The following is an 18,324-nucleotide window of genomic DNA, read 5'->3' as shown; positions in this document are numbered from 1 at the left end:
ACACGCCTCACACCCAACAGGAAAGGACAGACAGTGAGAGAGGGAGATGGATGGATGCCGTCAAGAGGCACTCACTATCAAAATGGCCCGTGAGCATGCGGCCACTCCACGCAGGAACACAGGAGGAGAAGATTACAGGGAAAGGCAAGAAGCAGCACAAACACACAAAAGGAACAAACACCAGTCTCGGGAAAAGCATCGCCACGGCCCTCGCCCTGGCCGGCGACTCCACACCAGCCCTCTCACACTAACACCATCGCAGTGCCGTCAGTCCGCGGGTGAGAGGATTCGGCCCTCCACACAACAAACGCACACACCGCCAGCAGCCACCCACCATGGAAGAGGAGAAGAGACCCAACGCCACCATCGCCTCCAGTTCAATCCCACGGCCAACGGGATACGGCCGCAGCCCCGCAGCCAACACACAGCGCAAAAGGAGCGAGCTATCACCACAGAGCCGCACGCAGAAGCGGATCCTCATCCATCCATGACGCGCCGCCTCAGTCCATGCGGTCACGGAGTGCACCACTTCCTCAATAAAACTTATTCGTCCATCCCTTTAAGATGCTTCTGTTAGTGATGGACCTTAGAACACAATAGAAGGAAATGGACAATGCAGTAGTACTGCGACACCGCCAGCCACAATGATTCCCTCATTCCGGGCAATTCTCCAATTATGCCTTGTATGCGCACACACAATTAACATACTATATGAAAATCACCCAACGTTTTCCACCAGAAAACAAACAACCCCACTCCACCCCTAATTTCTTCTCTCACTGTTATTTTCGATAGCGTTGGACGTTCCTGGCCTTCGTGTGCGGTGCTGCCGCATGGTGCTGGTGCACCCGCACCGTATGCATGCACACACAAGCATCCAAAAATATATATATCCCACATTATTTTTTACCGGAAATCAGAACCGCCCCCTTCCCTCCCCAATTCCTTTTCCCATTTCCGTGGCTATTCCTCACTTCGGAGAGCTGCGTCTCCTCCAAAGCCCCAGATGATATTGACACTTGGTACTGGTGCATCTTTTCCCTCCAGAACCCCGCTATTTCACGGCTTTCATCGTCGCTCACACTATCTGAATTGACGACATCACATCTCTGCCAGCCATTCATCGGCGTTCTGTCTGCGTGCTGCACATAAATAATCTCCCACGACATGTCTCGGGATAACTCCTCCCAACCATTAAAATACGCCGCCAGGCACTCAGTGAACTGCCTCACGGTGCTGGCGGTGGTGTGGTGCCCTCTCGCCGTAGTCATCCGCAGCCCAACCAGCGTCATTGGATTTGAGTCCACAAAGAAAAAGCCGTCCACCAGCAAAAACTCTCCAACCGCCGGTATGCACAGCAGCCGATGCTTTATAGTACTATTTGTATGGTATTCCATTGCAGCCGATCCACATACAACTCGGTGGGGTGCCCTCCAGGGATCGCCTTCAGCACTGCGTGCTGTCCTCCACGAAGTGCTGGTGGGCCCAGCTCCTTGAGTTCCTCTACTAATGCACCGAAAAACTCACTCCAAACATGAATGCGCGCAAGCCAAACCCTCCACACATTCAGACGAAAGAGTATTCCTCTTCCCCAATACTAGCAACAGAACTAAATCCCCATCACTCATCGCGTCCCCCAAAATAGTGCGCTATTCGACGCCCGAGGCAAACGGATATCGCTGCGTTGAGAAATCCCCCAGCGCCGACTTCTCCTCCTGCTCGGACAACACTCACAAGCTTTTGAGGCGGATCCCCAGAATACCACAGCCTCACTCCCCGATGTTTAAAGTGCCTTTCACCGTCCCGGGAATTGATCCCATCCAAGGCATCCTCAATGGCAGCAGAGTGTGCAATGAACTTACTCGCATCAAAGATGTGACGTGGAATCGGACCCACTTTTTCCATGCGTTCTTCGACCATCTTCCAGGACTCCGCCTGCCCATCCGTAGTCCCATCGCGCTCCATCCACGCACACATCGCCTTCACATCCATCTCGTCGGGCAATTCACGATGATCCGCTTGGCTTTTAATTGCTTCTCCCATTCATCACAGTTGCCCACGTTTGGGGTGACACCACACTCATGCCCTATCCGGTGCTAGACACAAAATATTCCGCTGGCGGTGTCCCTTTCTCTGTCACATCGTAGATAATATGCCCTTTCATCACACAATCCCACAAAACGTCCGTGGATGCTCCTCCACCCCTGTATGTTGATACCGTCTTGATGGCCTTGTCACACACGTACGTCGTACTTCCACCAACACTGTAGACATCAAATTGGAGCTTCTCGACATCGCAGTGCGGCAGCTGGTAGAGGAGGTACGAGCCGGCAGCCATCGACTTCCCGATCCCGGGCGTCCCAATCAACACACGCCGCCCAGGCGTAAAGTAGGGCTCACCGTCAGTGCTGAACCACTCGGTGAGATCGCGCTCGACGATCCGCCACACTCGCTCCACCTCACAGTTCACGTAGCAGTCACGAGTGGATTTGTTCTCCTTCCATTTCCACGGGTACGGCCCTTCCCTTGTCCGAGGCGAGCACCATCAGTCTGGGACGCGGCCATGCACCGCCCCGCTCCATCTTCTCACCTCTCAAGTCTTGCGTGCCCGCACAAAGCAGCAAACACAATCAGAGCGCACACAAACCCAATCATCCCCCTCACTCGCTAAACAAAATTATTCGCATGGAGTGGCATTTAAGCACACAGCAGCAGTAGCAGGCTGCATGGAATTTCCCCGCCAGCCCTGCAAAGAGACACAACAACTCTACCGAATCAAAGTGACAGCCCCTCGGTGCTGCCCGCAGTTCACATGGCAGGACAAACTCCACGCACGCATAGTTCCGGACTCCTCGCTGTTTCAGTGCACACCAACAGAACAAGTGAAAAAAATACGTGCGCGCAAGACGGCTGTTAAATACGCGAATGTCTCAGCCTGTTTTGTTCGATAGCGTTGGCGAGCGACCCCACACAGTCCAATCAAAGCGGCACGCCGGACAGAATGGCGTCAGCCAATAATAAACGAAAATAATTGCGCCAATGCAAAACGCAGCAGGAATTTGGGTTTTACTCCCAAATTCGGGGCGACGGTGGCATGAGAGTGTGTATGTGTGCAGGGCCCTTCGTGGGACGGTGCTGTCCAATCCCGCCGTGCCCTGACAAAAAAGGGCGACAGAAAAAAATAGGAGCACACTCTCCAGAAAAGAAGTGACGGTTGGGCAGTCAACCCCCGTTCCTTCTCACGCGACATCCACATATGTGCACTCCACCTCAAATACGTACGTCCCTGGACACCGCATGCATGAAGTGTGGTTTCCTCACTCGCAACGTGTTTTTCCTCCTGCAAAAAAACAAAATAATAATAATAATAATGGCCATGGCGCAGCTCCACTCAGGGGAAACAATCGGAGCAGACACGAGTGGGGCCAGGGATCATAACAAAAATATATCTAAAAAGGGGGCAATAGCTCCTCCAAGCCGCAGAATCGTGCAGTGTCCATCCCTCTTCCTCTAAATTGAAGACCTCCTCGACAGAAAAAATGCAACAGACACATGTGCAGCACAATATCTTTCGCTATCCCGCGTTAAATCTTACCTCCCATGCGTGCCACGGCGGTGGTGCCGGCGTTACATCCGGGATGACTCCAAAGTACCGGGCGCCATGCTGTGGAGAGTGGATGCTTGCCGCACGTGCCCGCTTCAGCGTATAACACAAAATGGAACACAAAAGAAAAATATCCACGACTCAAGCTACCCGTGTGTGGACGTCCTAAAGCAAACACTGAGACACGTGTGGAGCAACTTCAAAAAAAGTGAAAAAGTGGAGGAAGCCACCAGAGTAATCCAAGAGAGCACACCAGTATGTAAATACAAAAAGAAATACATCATTCCGCATAATTCTTCGTTCCTTCTCTCGTTGTTCCTTCTACACAACATCAGAAGTGTAAAAAGTGACAGGCATGCCCTCCCACACAGTCATCGTGGAACAGGAGAGAGAGTCACTGCAAGCACCCAGACAAAAATAGAAACAAACCAACAATCAATGACGCTGTCGAGCAGAGTACGATGAGTGGCTGCGCAGCCGCACAGCCGTGGCACCCACGCCCTCCCTCATGCCAGCCAGCAACGCACACTCACAACCTCCAGGAGGCGACGCGTCACAGAAGGGCTTCATCGATTGTTTTCCCTAACGCCTTCCTGAATGCATCCTATGGCCCGCACACCAGCACCATCGTCGAGCACGTCCTCACTACTGAGAGCAGATATGAAAGAGAGAGAGCACCAGCCCCCATACTCGGTGCTGCAGCGGCGGGCGCAAAACACACACACACACACACGTTACGCATCCGCCCCGGGCTAGCGTGATGGTTCGATAATCCGTTGTCGTCGATAATCGATAAAATAAAAGCAACAAACCAATCACCCAATCAACCTATGAATAATGGAAAGAGAAAAGATCCCTGCCAGACGCATCCACTTCATGCCGCATCTGCGAGGGCTTTGTGTCGTCTCGCCGCGTAACGGTACTGTTGGGGTCGGAGCCTTTCCACACCAAAAATGAGAAACTGCGATAACTCTTTCGTCAAGCAAACCATCCTCACCTGTCCAGAGGAGCATAATTAATGCTGCAGCTCGCACTGGATGCACGGTCAAAAAGACTCAGGGCGTCTGAGCGAATGTCACCGGCCACGGGCCGCGGCGGTGCGGGTGGTCGGTACGACGACGCAACGGTGGTGCCTGAGGCGTACGACGATGACGTCATTTCGTGGGGCTTCTGAGACTCGTCGCTCTCCTCGTCATCGCGCAGCAGCGCCTCCAGCCCTCCACGCCGCGGCTCGCGCAGCTCCTGCCAGTGGCGGTCCTCCGCGTACCACACAACGACGCCGTACACAGCGACCGCAAGCAGCACAGTGGTCAGCAGCAGCACGATAGCCGCGTACGCCCTCGCACCGCCGTCGCTCGGCGCAAGGTGGTTGGACGCGCTCACCACGCACAGCAGTGCAAGCAGCACAAAGCTCGCAGTGCGCATCACCGTCAGGAAGGACGAGCGCATCATGTTCGTGAAGGCAACCACGCCCGCACCCGCAACCAGCACAGCCGCCATGCAGAAGTACTGGACGTGGCAGCCTCCCACGGGCGGGTGCACAGCAGCAATCAGGCACACCACACACAGCACCAACAGCTGGAACACGCACCAGTACACGCGGCTGCCCCTCATGTTCGTCAGCATGCCGCCGTACATCCGCTGCTGCGCCGCGGGGTGCCAATACCCGACGGGGTACAGCTGACGCTCGTGCAGCGGCTTCCTCGAAAACTGCCAGTACCTCGTGAAGCTCGCGCCCGTGTGGCGAGCAATAAAGTAGCACACGCCAGCAGGAAACGCCGCACCGTACAGCACGCCAACGACACCGATCACGCGGTGCTGCACGCGGGCGCCGGGCATCGCCAGTGCAAGCACGGAGCCGAAAGATATGCCGAGGTGCATCGCGTGCGCCACAACGTACGTCAGGCTCGGGAAGCGCATCGCAGCCCACGCACTCGCCGCGTCCACGCCGTGCCACCGCTGGAAGACGACCGTCACACCGCAGTGCACGCACCCGAACACAGCGGCCAGCAGCGCGTTGCCCACCACCATCCACAGCGGGTCACGGGCAGCGAACACCGACAGGAAGTACGGCAGCGCAACGGTGCTCGCACGCTCCTGCGCCGAGGTGCATGACATCCTCGCAAACACGCCGAGCGCCTGCATCTCCAGGATGGAGCCCAGCCCGCCGGTCACCACCACGGCAACAGCCGCCGCACCCGCAACAACGCCGGTGATCGCCGAGAGGGCGTTGGCGGCGGCGGGCAGCGTGTCAGACCTGATCGTGAAGGACCCAAGCAGCACACCCTTGCAGCCGCCGAACACCGCCACAGCGTCGCAGCGAATGACTATCGTCTCGTCGGCAGCAATGAAGTAACCGCGGTGCACGAGCACAGCCAGCTCCAGGACGGCGGACGGATTCGTCGCGTTGCGCACCCACGTCGCGTTGCGCAGCATCGCTCCCCACGGACCACCAAACCCGCGCGGCTGCGCCGTCGACACCGGCACGAAGCTCAGGTGCGTGCCGAGCTGCGGGTCGCGTGCCCACCGAAACGGCGGCGGCAGCGCCACCATCAGCAGCGTCGGGACGGCGCTCCCACCGCCGCGGATGTCGTTCTGCGTCAGGCCTCCTCCAGCCGTCGTCGTCGTCACGGTAAGTGTCGGGCATGCCACGTCGCTCCACCACAGCGTGCTGCTCACCGATGCCGTCGGGGTCCGCGTGGGCGGCGGCGCCACCGTCTCCGTCACCTGCAGGGTCTCCGTCGGCCCGTAGTGCGTCCTGCTCAGATTCGGCTTCGGAGTCGCCGTCCACGTTGAAGTCAGGCTGCGCGTCTCCGTCAGCGTCGCCGTGCGGCTCAGCAGCGGCATAGCGGGCGTGCGGTTGCACCCGTCCACGTGAGGCAGGTACACCGGCAGGCAGTCGCGCCCGTACCCGCCCTCAGCACAGCGGCAGCCGCACGACCCCGACATCGCCCTCGTCGCAGCACCAAAGCAGCGCACGTCGGCGTCGCACACGCTGCACGCCACGGGGCGGAATTCCCCGATGATGCCGGCGGACCTGTACTCCATCGGCTGCAGCGCCTGCCCATTGAGCGTCAGGCACCCCACGACGAACCTTCGGCCGGTGGCCCCGAGCGCAACGGTGCCGTCCATCACGACAGGCCCACTGCCGGCGTTCCCATAGAGCGTCAGCGTGCTCTGCACGAGATCCGCACTGCGCGGGTACGACGGCACCGACAGAAGCCTGCCGCTGATGCTGTTGCCGCGCACCGACAGCCACGACCCGGACAAAAACGACGCCGACCCCCGCAGCACCAGCAGCGCGCCATCCGTCAGCGCACCGGCGTTGTCGTTCACTACGACGGCGGACGCGTTGGCCACCACTCCGCTGTCGAACACCAACCCATGCGCGGCATACACCTGGCTCCCCGACACGCGCAGCACAGCGCCCCCAGACGCAACCACGCGCGCACTCGCGTACAACGCATATTCGCCACCGAGCACAGCCGCGTCCAGCGCAACACCGCCACCGACAAGCTCCAGCACAGCGCCGTCCACCACCACCGTCCGTCCACCAGTCATCACGGTCACGAGGGCCACGCCAGACACAACCAGCACGGACCGCACGAGCCGCAGACCCGACAGCACCAGCACCGGTGCGTACGGCGAGGACTGCGAGCCGGGAAGATACACAAGCGGCGTCGGCCTCGCGGCAACCAGCAGGGAGTCCGTCACCGTCAGCACAGACCCCGCAGGGAACGTGCCGGTCAGCACAATCGCCCCGTTCAGCGCCTCCACGTCGCACACCGACAGCTCCACCGGCCCGCTCTCGTCGCTCCCCGCCGCCACCGCACCGCGCAACGCTCCTCCGCCCATCACGTACAGCACAGCGCCGTTCAGCAGCGACACGTTCTGCACAACGATCCGCACGCCATCCCGCGCCATCCACGGTACGTAGAGCACCGGACTCACGCCGTCCAGCACAACGTGGCGCAGCGTCACCTCGCTCGCGCCGGCAGGCACAACGAACACCGACTGCACCGTCACGCCCTCGCGGACAAACACACTCGACGCGGTGCCCACAGCGGGCGGCAGTGCGGGAGCTCCCACAGGCACGCACGCCTCGCCGTACCCGCCGCTGCCGCACGCGCACACGCACACACCGTCCGTCATGCTCGCAGACGCCGTCCCGGGCGCGTAGCAGTGCGTGTCCCTGTCGCAGGCGTCGCACCCAGCAACGTCGATGCTCCCAGCGTCGCCAAAGCCAGCCGCTGCGTACTCCTCAGCCGTCGACAGATAACGCCCACCAGCGTCGTTGCACGCCACCCTCAAATGCGCCCCAGCCGCACGCGACAGGCTCACCGACACCATCCGCGGCAGCAGCGCTCGGTTGCGCACAAAGCTCAGCGTGCTCCCAGCAGCGGTCACGGCGCCAGCGGCGTAGAGCATCTCCCTCGAGACGCCGTCGTGCACGTTGCCCTTCGCCAGCAGCATCGACCCGCCAGCCAGGCTCACCGTCGAATAAAACGCCACCGCGTAGTCCTCCGTCGACAAAAAGTCGCTCCGTACAAGCGCCACAATAGAGCTCGACACGCTCACAGCCCCACGCACAGACACCGCGTGCTTGCACAGCAGGAAGACGCTGTCAAAAAACGCCACCACGGAGCCGCCACTCGCCGCAACACCGCCCTCCACCGACACGCACAGCCCCAGCGCCGTCTGCACCAACAGCCCGTCCACGTACAGCGCACCGCGCGACGACAGCGCCACGCCGCCAACCACCAACACGCCAACAGCGTCGCCGAACACAGCCGCCACGTGCGTGCGCGCAATGGTCAGCACGCTCCCAGTCAGATTCACGTTGTGCACCACGAGGCACGCGGAGGCGTCGCCAAGGTCGTAGGCGCCGCGGTACGCAACACGATTCTCTGCGATCAGCACCGAGTCCACCACAGTGACGCGCGAGCCCGGCGGAAATCGGTTCGCCACCACCACGCCGCCGCCGGAGCGCGACTCAAGCCCGCTGATCAACACTTCGGCACGCTGGCCAGCAGGCGGTCCGGACAGCCACCCCAAAACGTACAGGCTCGCTCCGCCCACAAGCGTGCAGTTCGCCAGCGTCACGTTGCGCACGGTCCCTGTCATCGACTCCATGTCCACCACGACGTCCACCGCGAAGTTCACACCAACGTAGCACGCCACCGACGTCCCGAAACTGACGTTCACCTCCACATCCACACGCACGTCCCGCACGCAAAGGTCGGCGCCGTCGGTGCTCGGTGGCTCGGGAACAGCGACGGGCAGGCACGCATCGCCGTGGCCGCCCTCAGCGCACCTGCAGGCGCAGCCATCACTCGAGACCGTCGTCGTGTACGCGGGGAAGCACGACGTCGCGAGGGTGCATGGGTCGATGCAGGTCAGAATGGTGGCATTGTACACGGACGGGATGGCGTAGTTCGCCCCCTCACCGCCGTTCACACTGTTGCACGCAGCCACAATCGCTCCGTTTGTGGGATCGGTTGACTCTGAGAATATCCACAGCGCTTTGGTCACTCCATTGTTGGACATGAATTGGTTGCCGGACGCAGTCAACGTGGAGTCGCGGAGATTCACCGTGGGGTTAAAAACAGCAAAGGCTTCCGATGGGGATTCACGGCAGAGGTTGCCGCTCAACTGCAGCCATGAGGTGTAGTAAATGTGGGAAGAAAAAGCTGAATAAAACACAACCAAGCTTCCCTGCATGTCGTTGCCCTGAAACACAACCGCCGACAGAGACTCCACACGTGAAGCCCAGAAAAATAAAATGAAGTGCTTCACCGGCCTCGACACACGATTGCCTCGGATCACCACGGCAGAGTTGTTCAGTACACTCAGCGATGAGGACTCGCTGGACCCTTCAAGATGTATCAGCGTACCGTCACCGCCAGCCATATGAAACGTGTTGCCCACCACCGCAAACACGGAGTGCCACGACACCCTCAGAGAAGATTCAACGACGTAAATGGCGCTTGACGATGCCGTCACGCTCTGAAACACATTGCCGCTCAGCACCACCGCGGAGTCATTGCTGATCGCCAGCTCATTCATCGCAACACACGACGGCTTCCTAAGGCCCAAACCCGACCGAGGGATCAGCCTCGTGACCGTGAAGCGGTTCCCGCTGATCGTGATGTTCGTGCGCGGTGGAAACACACCCTCCGGGCTGAGCAGCGCGTCACGGAACGTGTTGCCGGTGACGACGATGTTCAGCGACCCCACAGCGGCGTGCGCGTTGCCCAACAACAACAGCACGGCACCGTCCCTCCACGTGCATCCATCAAACCTGACATTCGCCACGTCGCCCGTCATCGCTCCAACCAGCACCGTCAGGCACATGCCGTCCCCGCTGAACGTCACGTTGCGGTAGCACAGCCACGACAGCCCGCCGCCCACTGCATGCGCAACCTCGGGGTACACCATGTCGCTGATGCACTCACCAACTGGCGGTGGTGGCGGTGTGGGCGACACTGGCGGCGGCGGCAGTGGCGGCGGGCCAGCAGGCACAGGCGCCGGGACGCACACATCGCCGTGCCCTCCAGCAGCGCACTGGCACCTGCAGTCAATGACAGCCTTCGTCAGCGGGGCAAAGCAGTCGCCATCCTTCGTGCACTCAGCGCACACCGCAACCGTCGTCACGTTGTTGATGCAGTGGAGCTCCAGTTCAGCTGCCGTCGTCACCTCCCGTCCCGCAACCGTCAGGCATCCAGCAACGAACTGGTAGCCGGCGTCAGACTGCGATAGCAAGGGCCTCGACAACCCCGTCGAGCCCATCTTGCAGCCCGTCAGCGTCACCACACTGCTGCCGTCAATGCCCACAAAAACGGACTCACTGTCGTGGAGCATCGCACCCACTCCCACGTCGTTGTCGCGCCAATCCAGCCAGCTTGACCGCTGGACGGTCCACGAGTTTAGTGAATAGATGGCGCAGGACACAGAGCCACTGTTCCCCACCACGCGCAACACGCTGTGATCCGACACGCTGAAGCCACGGTACTGATAAAGAAGGCTTGTCCCGAAGAACACTGTGTTGTTGAGCAAAGCAAAAACAGAGCGATCGCTGACACTGAGGATATCCAAGTAAAACAGGTGTGTGTAACCATCGAAGCCGCAGTACCGCGTGTACAGCGAGCTGCCACTCACCAGCGTCAGCGTCCCGATCGAGTACAAACCAAACGCATCACGCTTCGATGCATGCGCATTTACGTTGCTGACCAACAGCGAGGAAGCAGTCAACAAAACTTCGTACAGCATCACAACGCTCAGCTTGTTGTTCACTGTGTCCGGCAAATGGACCGCCGAGGACTGCGCCGCGTCAACCTCCGTGACAGCGATGTCACAGTGCTGCGGGAGGGCAAGTGCAAATGCAGCAACAGAGGACCGCATCACCGTCCGGCTCACGCGGATCAGGACGCCGGCTGACTCGGCCGCCTCAACATCTCCAACGAACTGCAGCACAGCCCCGTCAAGGAATGTGCACCCAGTGAGCGTGATGTTGATGGGGAGATGCAGCGGCATACTGTTGAAAGAAAATGTCAGCGCAGCACCCACGCCGCTGAATGTCACACCCACGTAGCAGTGGTGCGTCTTCCACATGTTCAGCGTGAGGCTCGTCAGCGTCTGGTTCACCACGCAGCTCGTGTCGCCGTCGACGGCTCTCTCCGGCGCGGGCAGCACAACCGTGTCGGGCACCTCGAAGGGAAGACACGACGCACCATGCCATCCGTCCTTGCAGCTGCACAAGCACGAGCCGCGGTCCACCGACTCCGTCCCGGGCATGTAGCACGCAGCATCGTCGTTGCACGTGCCACACCCGAACAACAACACGTCCTCCGGAAGCACATCTTCGTACGACACCTCCTCATCGTCCTGCAGGTTGCACCCAACCACAAACCGCGCGGGTAACGTCACGATAATGCTCGACGGAAAAAAATTGGTGAAGAAAGCCCTCGAGTCCACCTGACGGTTGTGCGCAAACACCACGGTGGTGCCTTTGTCTGACAGCTGAATTTTGTGCCAGGAATACGGAATAGTCAATACTGGGGCTGCACCCACGCTGTTGCCCTCCACACGCCACTGCGCACCGCCCTCGAGAGTCACCGAACCGTCCAAATACAACAGCGTGAAATCAAAAAACTCCGTCTTGCCAACAAATGTGCAGTCCGCCACTCGCAACAGCCCTGAGGAGCCCACGGTGGTGGCTCCAAAAAGATAAACGCCATTGACCGCGTTCATCGCGTTGTTCTCCACGTCAATGTAGCCGCCGTTCTTCACATCAACAACGTCAAAATAAATAGCAGTCTCAGAACTGTCAACCCCACCCGTTACCCTCAGCGTATTTCCCTTCACGATGATCCCGCCACCATCAACAGCAACAGCATCAATAAAATAAACTGCGTAACCATTTCCCTCGATGCGGTTGTCAATTAGCAGCAGCGTCGAGGTCGCACCAAAAGTAAACCCAAAAAAGGAAATGGCGTGGTCCGAATTCGTCACAAGCGTACTGCCCGCCACAAGTATCTGGGAGCTAGCACCAAAATCACCCTCAAACTCCAATGCACCAGAATCCAGCATCGAGGATGTCATGTTCACGTGCACGCGTGCACCACTCCCCCCAATCGACAGGCCCATGAGGACGCACTGCAGCAGCGTGATGTTGAGTGTCTGTTGTAGTGCGTCGAAGCTCCACAGGTCCAGCACGATCGCGGCGGTGAAGGTCACGTTGACAAAGCACAGACCACGCACACCGGGATCAGGATAGTCCACGGAGCTGATGCTGCCACCGTGCACGCAGCGGACCTCCGTGTCCTTCGCATCGGGGAGCGGAAGCGGCCCAAGGCCATCCGGAACAGCAGCTGGCAGACACGTGTCACCGTAGCCGCCAGCAGCGCACTCACACTCACAGCCACTGATGCTGCTCGTCCTCGCCGCAAAGCACACGGCGTCCACGGTGCACGCGCCACAGTCCAGCACCGTCACGGGCACCCAAATATTGAGGTCGTCTCCGTAATCCGTCACAGGAGAGCCCATTGCCTCGTTGCACACGCCGTAGATAATCGGGAGCGTGTCGGATGGTGGTGACCAGTTGCTTGTCATATGCGTAAAGGACGAGTACAAGCCGTACGTGAGTTTGTTGTAAAGTATCGACCACACACTCCGATCGCGGAACGCCACGCCGTTCTCCTTGGCCACGTACACAACGTAGGCGGCGCGGAACTCGTTGTCGCGGTGCGCCAGCCAGCTGCCGCCAGTCACGGTCAGCGTTTCTGCAATGAGCATGGCGAAGCCGAGACGGAAATTACTGGACACAACCTGCAGCACGCTGCCGCCAGCCACCACAACATCCTTGAACACACACGCGCCTTCGTACATGTTAATGCTCGACGCAATCCAAGAGCTGTTCTGTATGGAGAACACGGAGCCGCCGCTGACACGCAGGTCCGACGCAAGAGCGTACATCACGTGTGCCCGCGACATAACAGCGCAGTTGTCCATGTAGAAGACGCTGGACAGGTTCACGTCAAGGCTGCGCTCCACGAGGATCGCAGCGCACAAGCCCCCGCCACACACCACCGTCGACCGCGTCATGACAAACCGCGTCGACAGCAGCCGGACGCCGTCCAGAACAAGCGCGGGGCCGTACCGGGATCCTGCGTGGCCAGGAGTCATCGGCACGTACTGCGACCCGCCAACCGTCGCGCGCAGCGTCGAGTTCGCCAGCAGCACACTCGAGTGCAGCGGCATCGCGCCATGCAGCACAATCGTGCCCTCCAGCGACGTCACATTCGTCATGTTGACGAGGGCGTGGGGCATCAGGCGCGCCGTGCTCTCGCTGAAACCACCAATCCGCAGCTGCGCGCCACCCACAAGCACGCAGTGGCGCAGCGTCACGTTCAGCGAGTCAGCGGACAAGTCCATCGAACGCAGGTCCACCGCCACAGTGATCGGTCCGCTGAACACCACCGAGTCGAAGCACGCCGTCGCACGCCCACCGCCAACCGTCACGGACTCCGTCAGCGTCACGCCACTCACGCAGCCCTGCGCACCGCCACCGCCGTCACCGGCCCTCGCAGGCGGCACGTCGAACGGCAGGCACGCGTCGCCCACACCGCCGGCACGGCAGCCGCACACGCAGTCAGAGAAAGACGCAGTCAGCGCATCAAAGCACGCCAGCGCAGCCGCACAGCCGTCGCACGGCACCACGCTCACGGAGGGCAGGCCGGCCATGCGGTAGTCGCCGCTGCTCTGCAGCACCCGGCCGCCGGCACGGTTGCACTGCACGGACACAGCGCCGCTCGTGATCGTCAGCCCGGAGACAAGCGTCGCGCCGGTGGCAACGCAGCGCGCAATCGACACGGCGCCACCGTCCAGCGTCATCCCCGACAGCGACGCCACCGACGACGCCTCGCCCACCGCCCACACGTCGCGCAGCTCCAGCCACCCGCCGGAACCGACCGTCCCACCGCCGCAGCGCACCAGCGACGACGCAACAGACCCCTCGACGCCCACGAAGCGCAGCACCGAATCAAGCACCGCGAGACGCTCTCCAAGCACAATGCCGCCGCCGCTGCTCACAACCGACACGCTCGTCACAGAGAACACCGAGTGGCTCCGCAGACTGAGAATCGACGAAGACGCCACATGCATTGCAGACGCGGTCGGACCGCCCGAAGCCTCCAGCAACACGCCATCAAGCACCACCGCGCTCGACAGCAGATCCACGCCGCCGCCAACGTACACCGCCGACCCGCCCGCGTGCAACGACCTCAGCACAGTGTTGCTCACACGCAGCTGCGTCTGCAACAGCGACGTCGCGTGCAGCACAAGCGGCGACGCCACCGCGTCCGTCAGCCCGCTCAGCTGCGAGTAGCGCATCGGCCCCGCCGTCACAATCGTCGAGTCACGGACCGTCACGTTCGTGTGTGCCGGCAGGTTGTGCACAAACGCGAGCGAGCAGTAGTCGCCGGACAGCCCGCTCACGCTCACCTCCAGGCTCCGGTCACTCGCCGGCTCGCCGCTGTAGCCCCGCACGTAGATCTGCGCACCGCCGTCGCACACGCAGTTCCTCAGTTCGATGCGCAGCGCGCCGGGAAGCATCGCCGGCACGTCGAACACCACAGCCACGCCGTTCGTGATGGACACGCCGTCTATCAGCACCGTGTCCACGGCGCGGCCCACCGTGATGGCTCTGTCCACCGTGCCGCCCCGCAGCCGCAACACCACCGCATGCACCGCGGGCATCCACGCCGCAGCAGCAGCCAGCGCCAACAAAAAGAGCAGCGCCACACGCATAGCCGCAATGGCCATGCACCGCACACGGTGACGGCTGCGCGGACACGCACCCACCACAGACCACATCCAATGAACCAATCAGATACCAACAGGGTTGTCGTGGTGTGTCGCTCTCGCACCGTCGACCGCACCTTTTGTCTAGCAAATCCCTTATACAGATGGCGTATCCAGTGACACAATTCCGATAAGTCGATATCCCAATACTACTAGTCCTAATACAGCAATTAATCCCTAACACCTTGAAACGATAGTTGTGCTATTCAAACCAAAGTATCTCTAACTGCACAGTCAGAAAAGGAAGAGGCAGCAACAACAGTAACCAAACACATTGGCACGCAGAAGCATCCGGTCACAGACAGTTCCCATCACAGCACAGCCGCCGAAGCAAAGCCGCGCTGACGCAATCACTTCAGTGACACCATCGCCCTCCCCCTCATCGGCCAGCACAGCTCAAAATCGCACCGCGGATTGGTTGTGAAGTAACGGCAACTGTGCAGTATACACGGAACAGCATCAAATTTTCATTCTACAACTGCCCAAACGTATGTAGTCCGCATCGGCTGCCAAAAAAAAAGACCACGGAAGGGTACTGCTCCACTCTTCCTCCTCCTGACCAAGGCAAACCCTTCATATCCTCCCCCTCCACGGCCTGAGAGCCGCAAAAGGCCGTCAAGAAAAAGCACGTGTGTGGATGGCCCGGATTTGCAGGCGGGTCGGCAGCCACCCACGCTCGCTCCCTCACACATCTCTTCTCCCCCCCACTCGCACACACAAGGGCGGTGTCATGGGGAAGAGAAGTCCGCCGCTCAGCGCATGCAAGAAGACACACGCGAAAGCCACGCCACCCACGTCGCACCGCAACTAAAAGCAATGCGCGCAGCACACACACAACCGCGACAAGAGGGAATAAGCGAATCCAAGTACATACCGCAGCCCTTTACTTCCCCCTTCCCCGACGAATTAGTGTTCCACACTCACAAGTGAGGCACGGCGCACACCATCCGCTCCCCCAAAGTGCACTCAGCAGGCCGACGCCCAGCCACCCCGTGCCATCGCAGAGGGGTGCACAAGCAATCGTCGTCGCGGACCATCGGTGCCTCTAGCAGAAAAGAAAGAGAAGAAATGGGGACATGTCCGCAGCACAGACAGCAGTAAAAAACATGAAACGGAAGCACTCAGTGACAGTAGACACGGCAAAAACGAAAAGAAGCCGCAGGGATTTAAGAAATCAAAAAGAAAAAAAGGGTGAGAGTCCCTCATGACTCCTGGGAAACAGAACCAAAAGAAAAATTGATTCGGCAGGACTTTCATGTACCATGCAGCACAAGACAATCGGGAACGTATGCATATTCCCTGCACTAACAAAAAATTGGAGCAAAAAAAAAAAGGTTGCACTCCTCCACCAGCCCACACAACATCCCTCATATTCCATGCGGCATCCGGCCTGCTCCTCCACTCCTCGTTTTGTGCACTCCGCCGGACGCGCAGCAGTGACGCCGGCACCGCGAGTGGGCAACAAAAGAGAAACAAAAGTCGGAAACACATCGCTCGTGACGGTGTCTAGCAACCCACCATAAAAAAAAAACTTATTGTTCAACCCAAACAGCACCCGCAGACAATAATAATAAAAACAAAATAAAACGACAGCTCAAACCCACGGTTGCACTGAACCCCAAGCAGTGGCAACCCACAAGATTTATTTTAAAATAATGATGAAAATTCAACTCCTCAGACCTCAAAAAAACGTCCTTTATTGCTGTTCCACACACAAAAAAAAAGGCAGCTAATTACCGTGCGACCCCTGCAAACTCTCTGTCCATTTCGCCCACAAAATTTTTTTATAAGATACATCTGTTTCAACCGTCCGACCCTCTGCGTGTCCGCACATCGTTTATATTTCACGGGGTCATCCGCGTGTTGCTGCCCCCCTCAGCCCTCTCACCGGCGCGTGAGTGCGGCCCGCAGAGCACAGTCACTCGTGTGTGTGGGGACTGAGAGAAGCACGCAGACATGACGGGAGACGCGTCACTCCATCGGGAGAGTGAGCGCAGCAAAAAAAAAAGAAACGAAAAACAAGAAGAACAGTCAAAGAGAGCAAGTAGAATTACTTTTTTAAAGCGGCAGGGTGTGGCTGTGTGTGTGTGGCGCTGCGGGTGTCTGCCAGCCCTGGCCGCAAAGAAAACAAAACAAGAGGGAAGAAATGTGTGCTCCGCCCCACAGGCCCTCGTCGCACGCCCACACGTCACGGCTCCCCCAATGCACCTTCCAACCCTCCTCACGACTCGGCAATGCGGCGGAAAGGAGTACAGGCGGCTCTCGTGTCACAGAAGACGGCCAATGGGAGCGGTGTCCACAGCGCAGAAAATGCCAAGGTGTGAAACAGAAGAGAAAGGAGGACCCGCAGGGGACGTCACCTGCCACGCCTGATGTGCGTCGTCTCCTTTGTGCAACGGGGATCCAAAGACACGGTTGTTTCGGTGCCTGTGTCTCACTCTCGCGCCAATGAACGCCTCAAGGAACATCCTGCAGAGGGCAAGCAGCTGGCCGTGCAGACAATCCCGAGTCTCGTCAACGTTACCGCGGCCGCTTTTTGGGCAAGGCGTCGCTCTCTTTCTTCCTTTTCTCCCGTGCGCCATCCTCGTATGAAATGAAAATGCCTTCCACAACTGGCGTCATCAAGCACCTCCAAGTAAATTAGAAAGGATTCACGGCCTCGAGAAAAAGCACCCAAAGTGGCAGTCAATGTGAACTCAGCAACGCATGCCATCTTCTGCCGCCGCGTGCATTGCAACTCCCCTCAGCCGCCCACTGTTTCCTCCTTCCCTGTAGACCCAAACCGCATGGTACACTTGGATTTGCTCGAATCATCCACAGGCTCGCGTAACCGTGTCCACCACGCCCGTGCAGCTCGTGACTGCATCACTTCCCCGTTCACTGCTGCGGCACCGAATAGCGTGAAATAGGGATCCAAAACACCACATCTACAAGGCAAACACACATGCATCGCTCCAACGAATGCCGCTGTGAGAAATCACACGACAGCACACTATCTCTCGCTCTCCCATCAGCGATTGGCCATCAACAACAGCAACGGCATTGAGAAGCAGCCTCGAGACAATCCCTGAGAGCCGTCCCCACCTCGGCGAGAGACCGACTCCAGGAACCCTGCACTTCAGTGCCGTTCCGGAAAGAACTCCTGCCACCGCCAACCGTGTTCCCCTGTCGCGTTGACACACGAAGCCCGCTTCAGAGAAAAAACAACACGCTCCATTCAAAACGTGGCTATGAGAGTGCAAGCAACAGGCGCAGGGCGCACCCTCTCAGTTTCCAGTGCCGACAAAGTAAAAGAGCATCAGTGCCGACTTGCTGCAGCACGCACAGTTGTGCTTCTGTTGTCCTCCCTCGTGCTTTCC

At 59.2% G+C, this 18,324-nt stretch overlaps 1 protein-coding gene and 1 pseudogene across 1 annotated transcript, besides 5 other annotated features; both read right to left on the bottom strand.

The window, feature by feature from the left end:
* Window positions 1–16,258: part of a sequence feature (areas not merged during assembly with more than two copies in the genome that could not be assigned to a particular haplotype) that runs on past the window's edge.
* On the bottom strand, window positions 900–2,582 carry Tc00.1047053508139.40 (annotated as a pseudogene).
* Window positions 3,345–3,372: a sequence feature (AT_rich).
* Window positions 4,598–14,977, bottom strand: Tc00.1047053508139.20 (dispersed gene family protein 1 (DGF-1), putative; the record flags this gene model as incomplete). Its single annotated transcript, XM_815354.1, has 1 exon — window positions 4,598–14,977. The coding sequence occupies one exon, from the start codon at window positions 14,975–14,977 to the stop codon at window positions 4,598–4,600; it is 10,380 nt and encodes a 3,459-aa protein (XP_820447.1).
* Window positions 10,065–10,114: a microsatellite.
* Window positions 16,259–16,971: a sequence feature (heterozygous, non-Esmeraldo-like haplotype).
* Window positions 16,972–18,324: part of a sequence feature (areas not merged during assembly with more than two copies in the genome that could not be assigned to a particular haplotype) that runs on past the window's edge.

Source organism: Trypanosoma cruzi (genome assembly GCF_000209065.1).
Source record: "Trypanosoma cruzi strain CL Brener chromosome Unknown tcruzi_1047053508139, whole genome shotgun sequence".
In the NCBI taxonomy this organism is placed as follows: domain Eukaryota; phylum Euglenozoa; class Kinetoplastea; order Trypanosomatida; family Trypanosomatidae; genus Trypanosoma; species Trypanosoma cruzi.
Note: the sequence above shows the minus strand (reverse complement) of the source record. Positions and strands in the feature narration are given on the sequence as shown.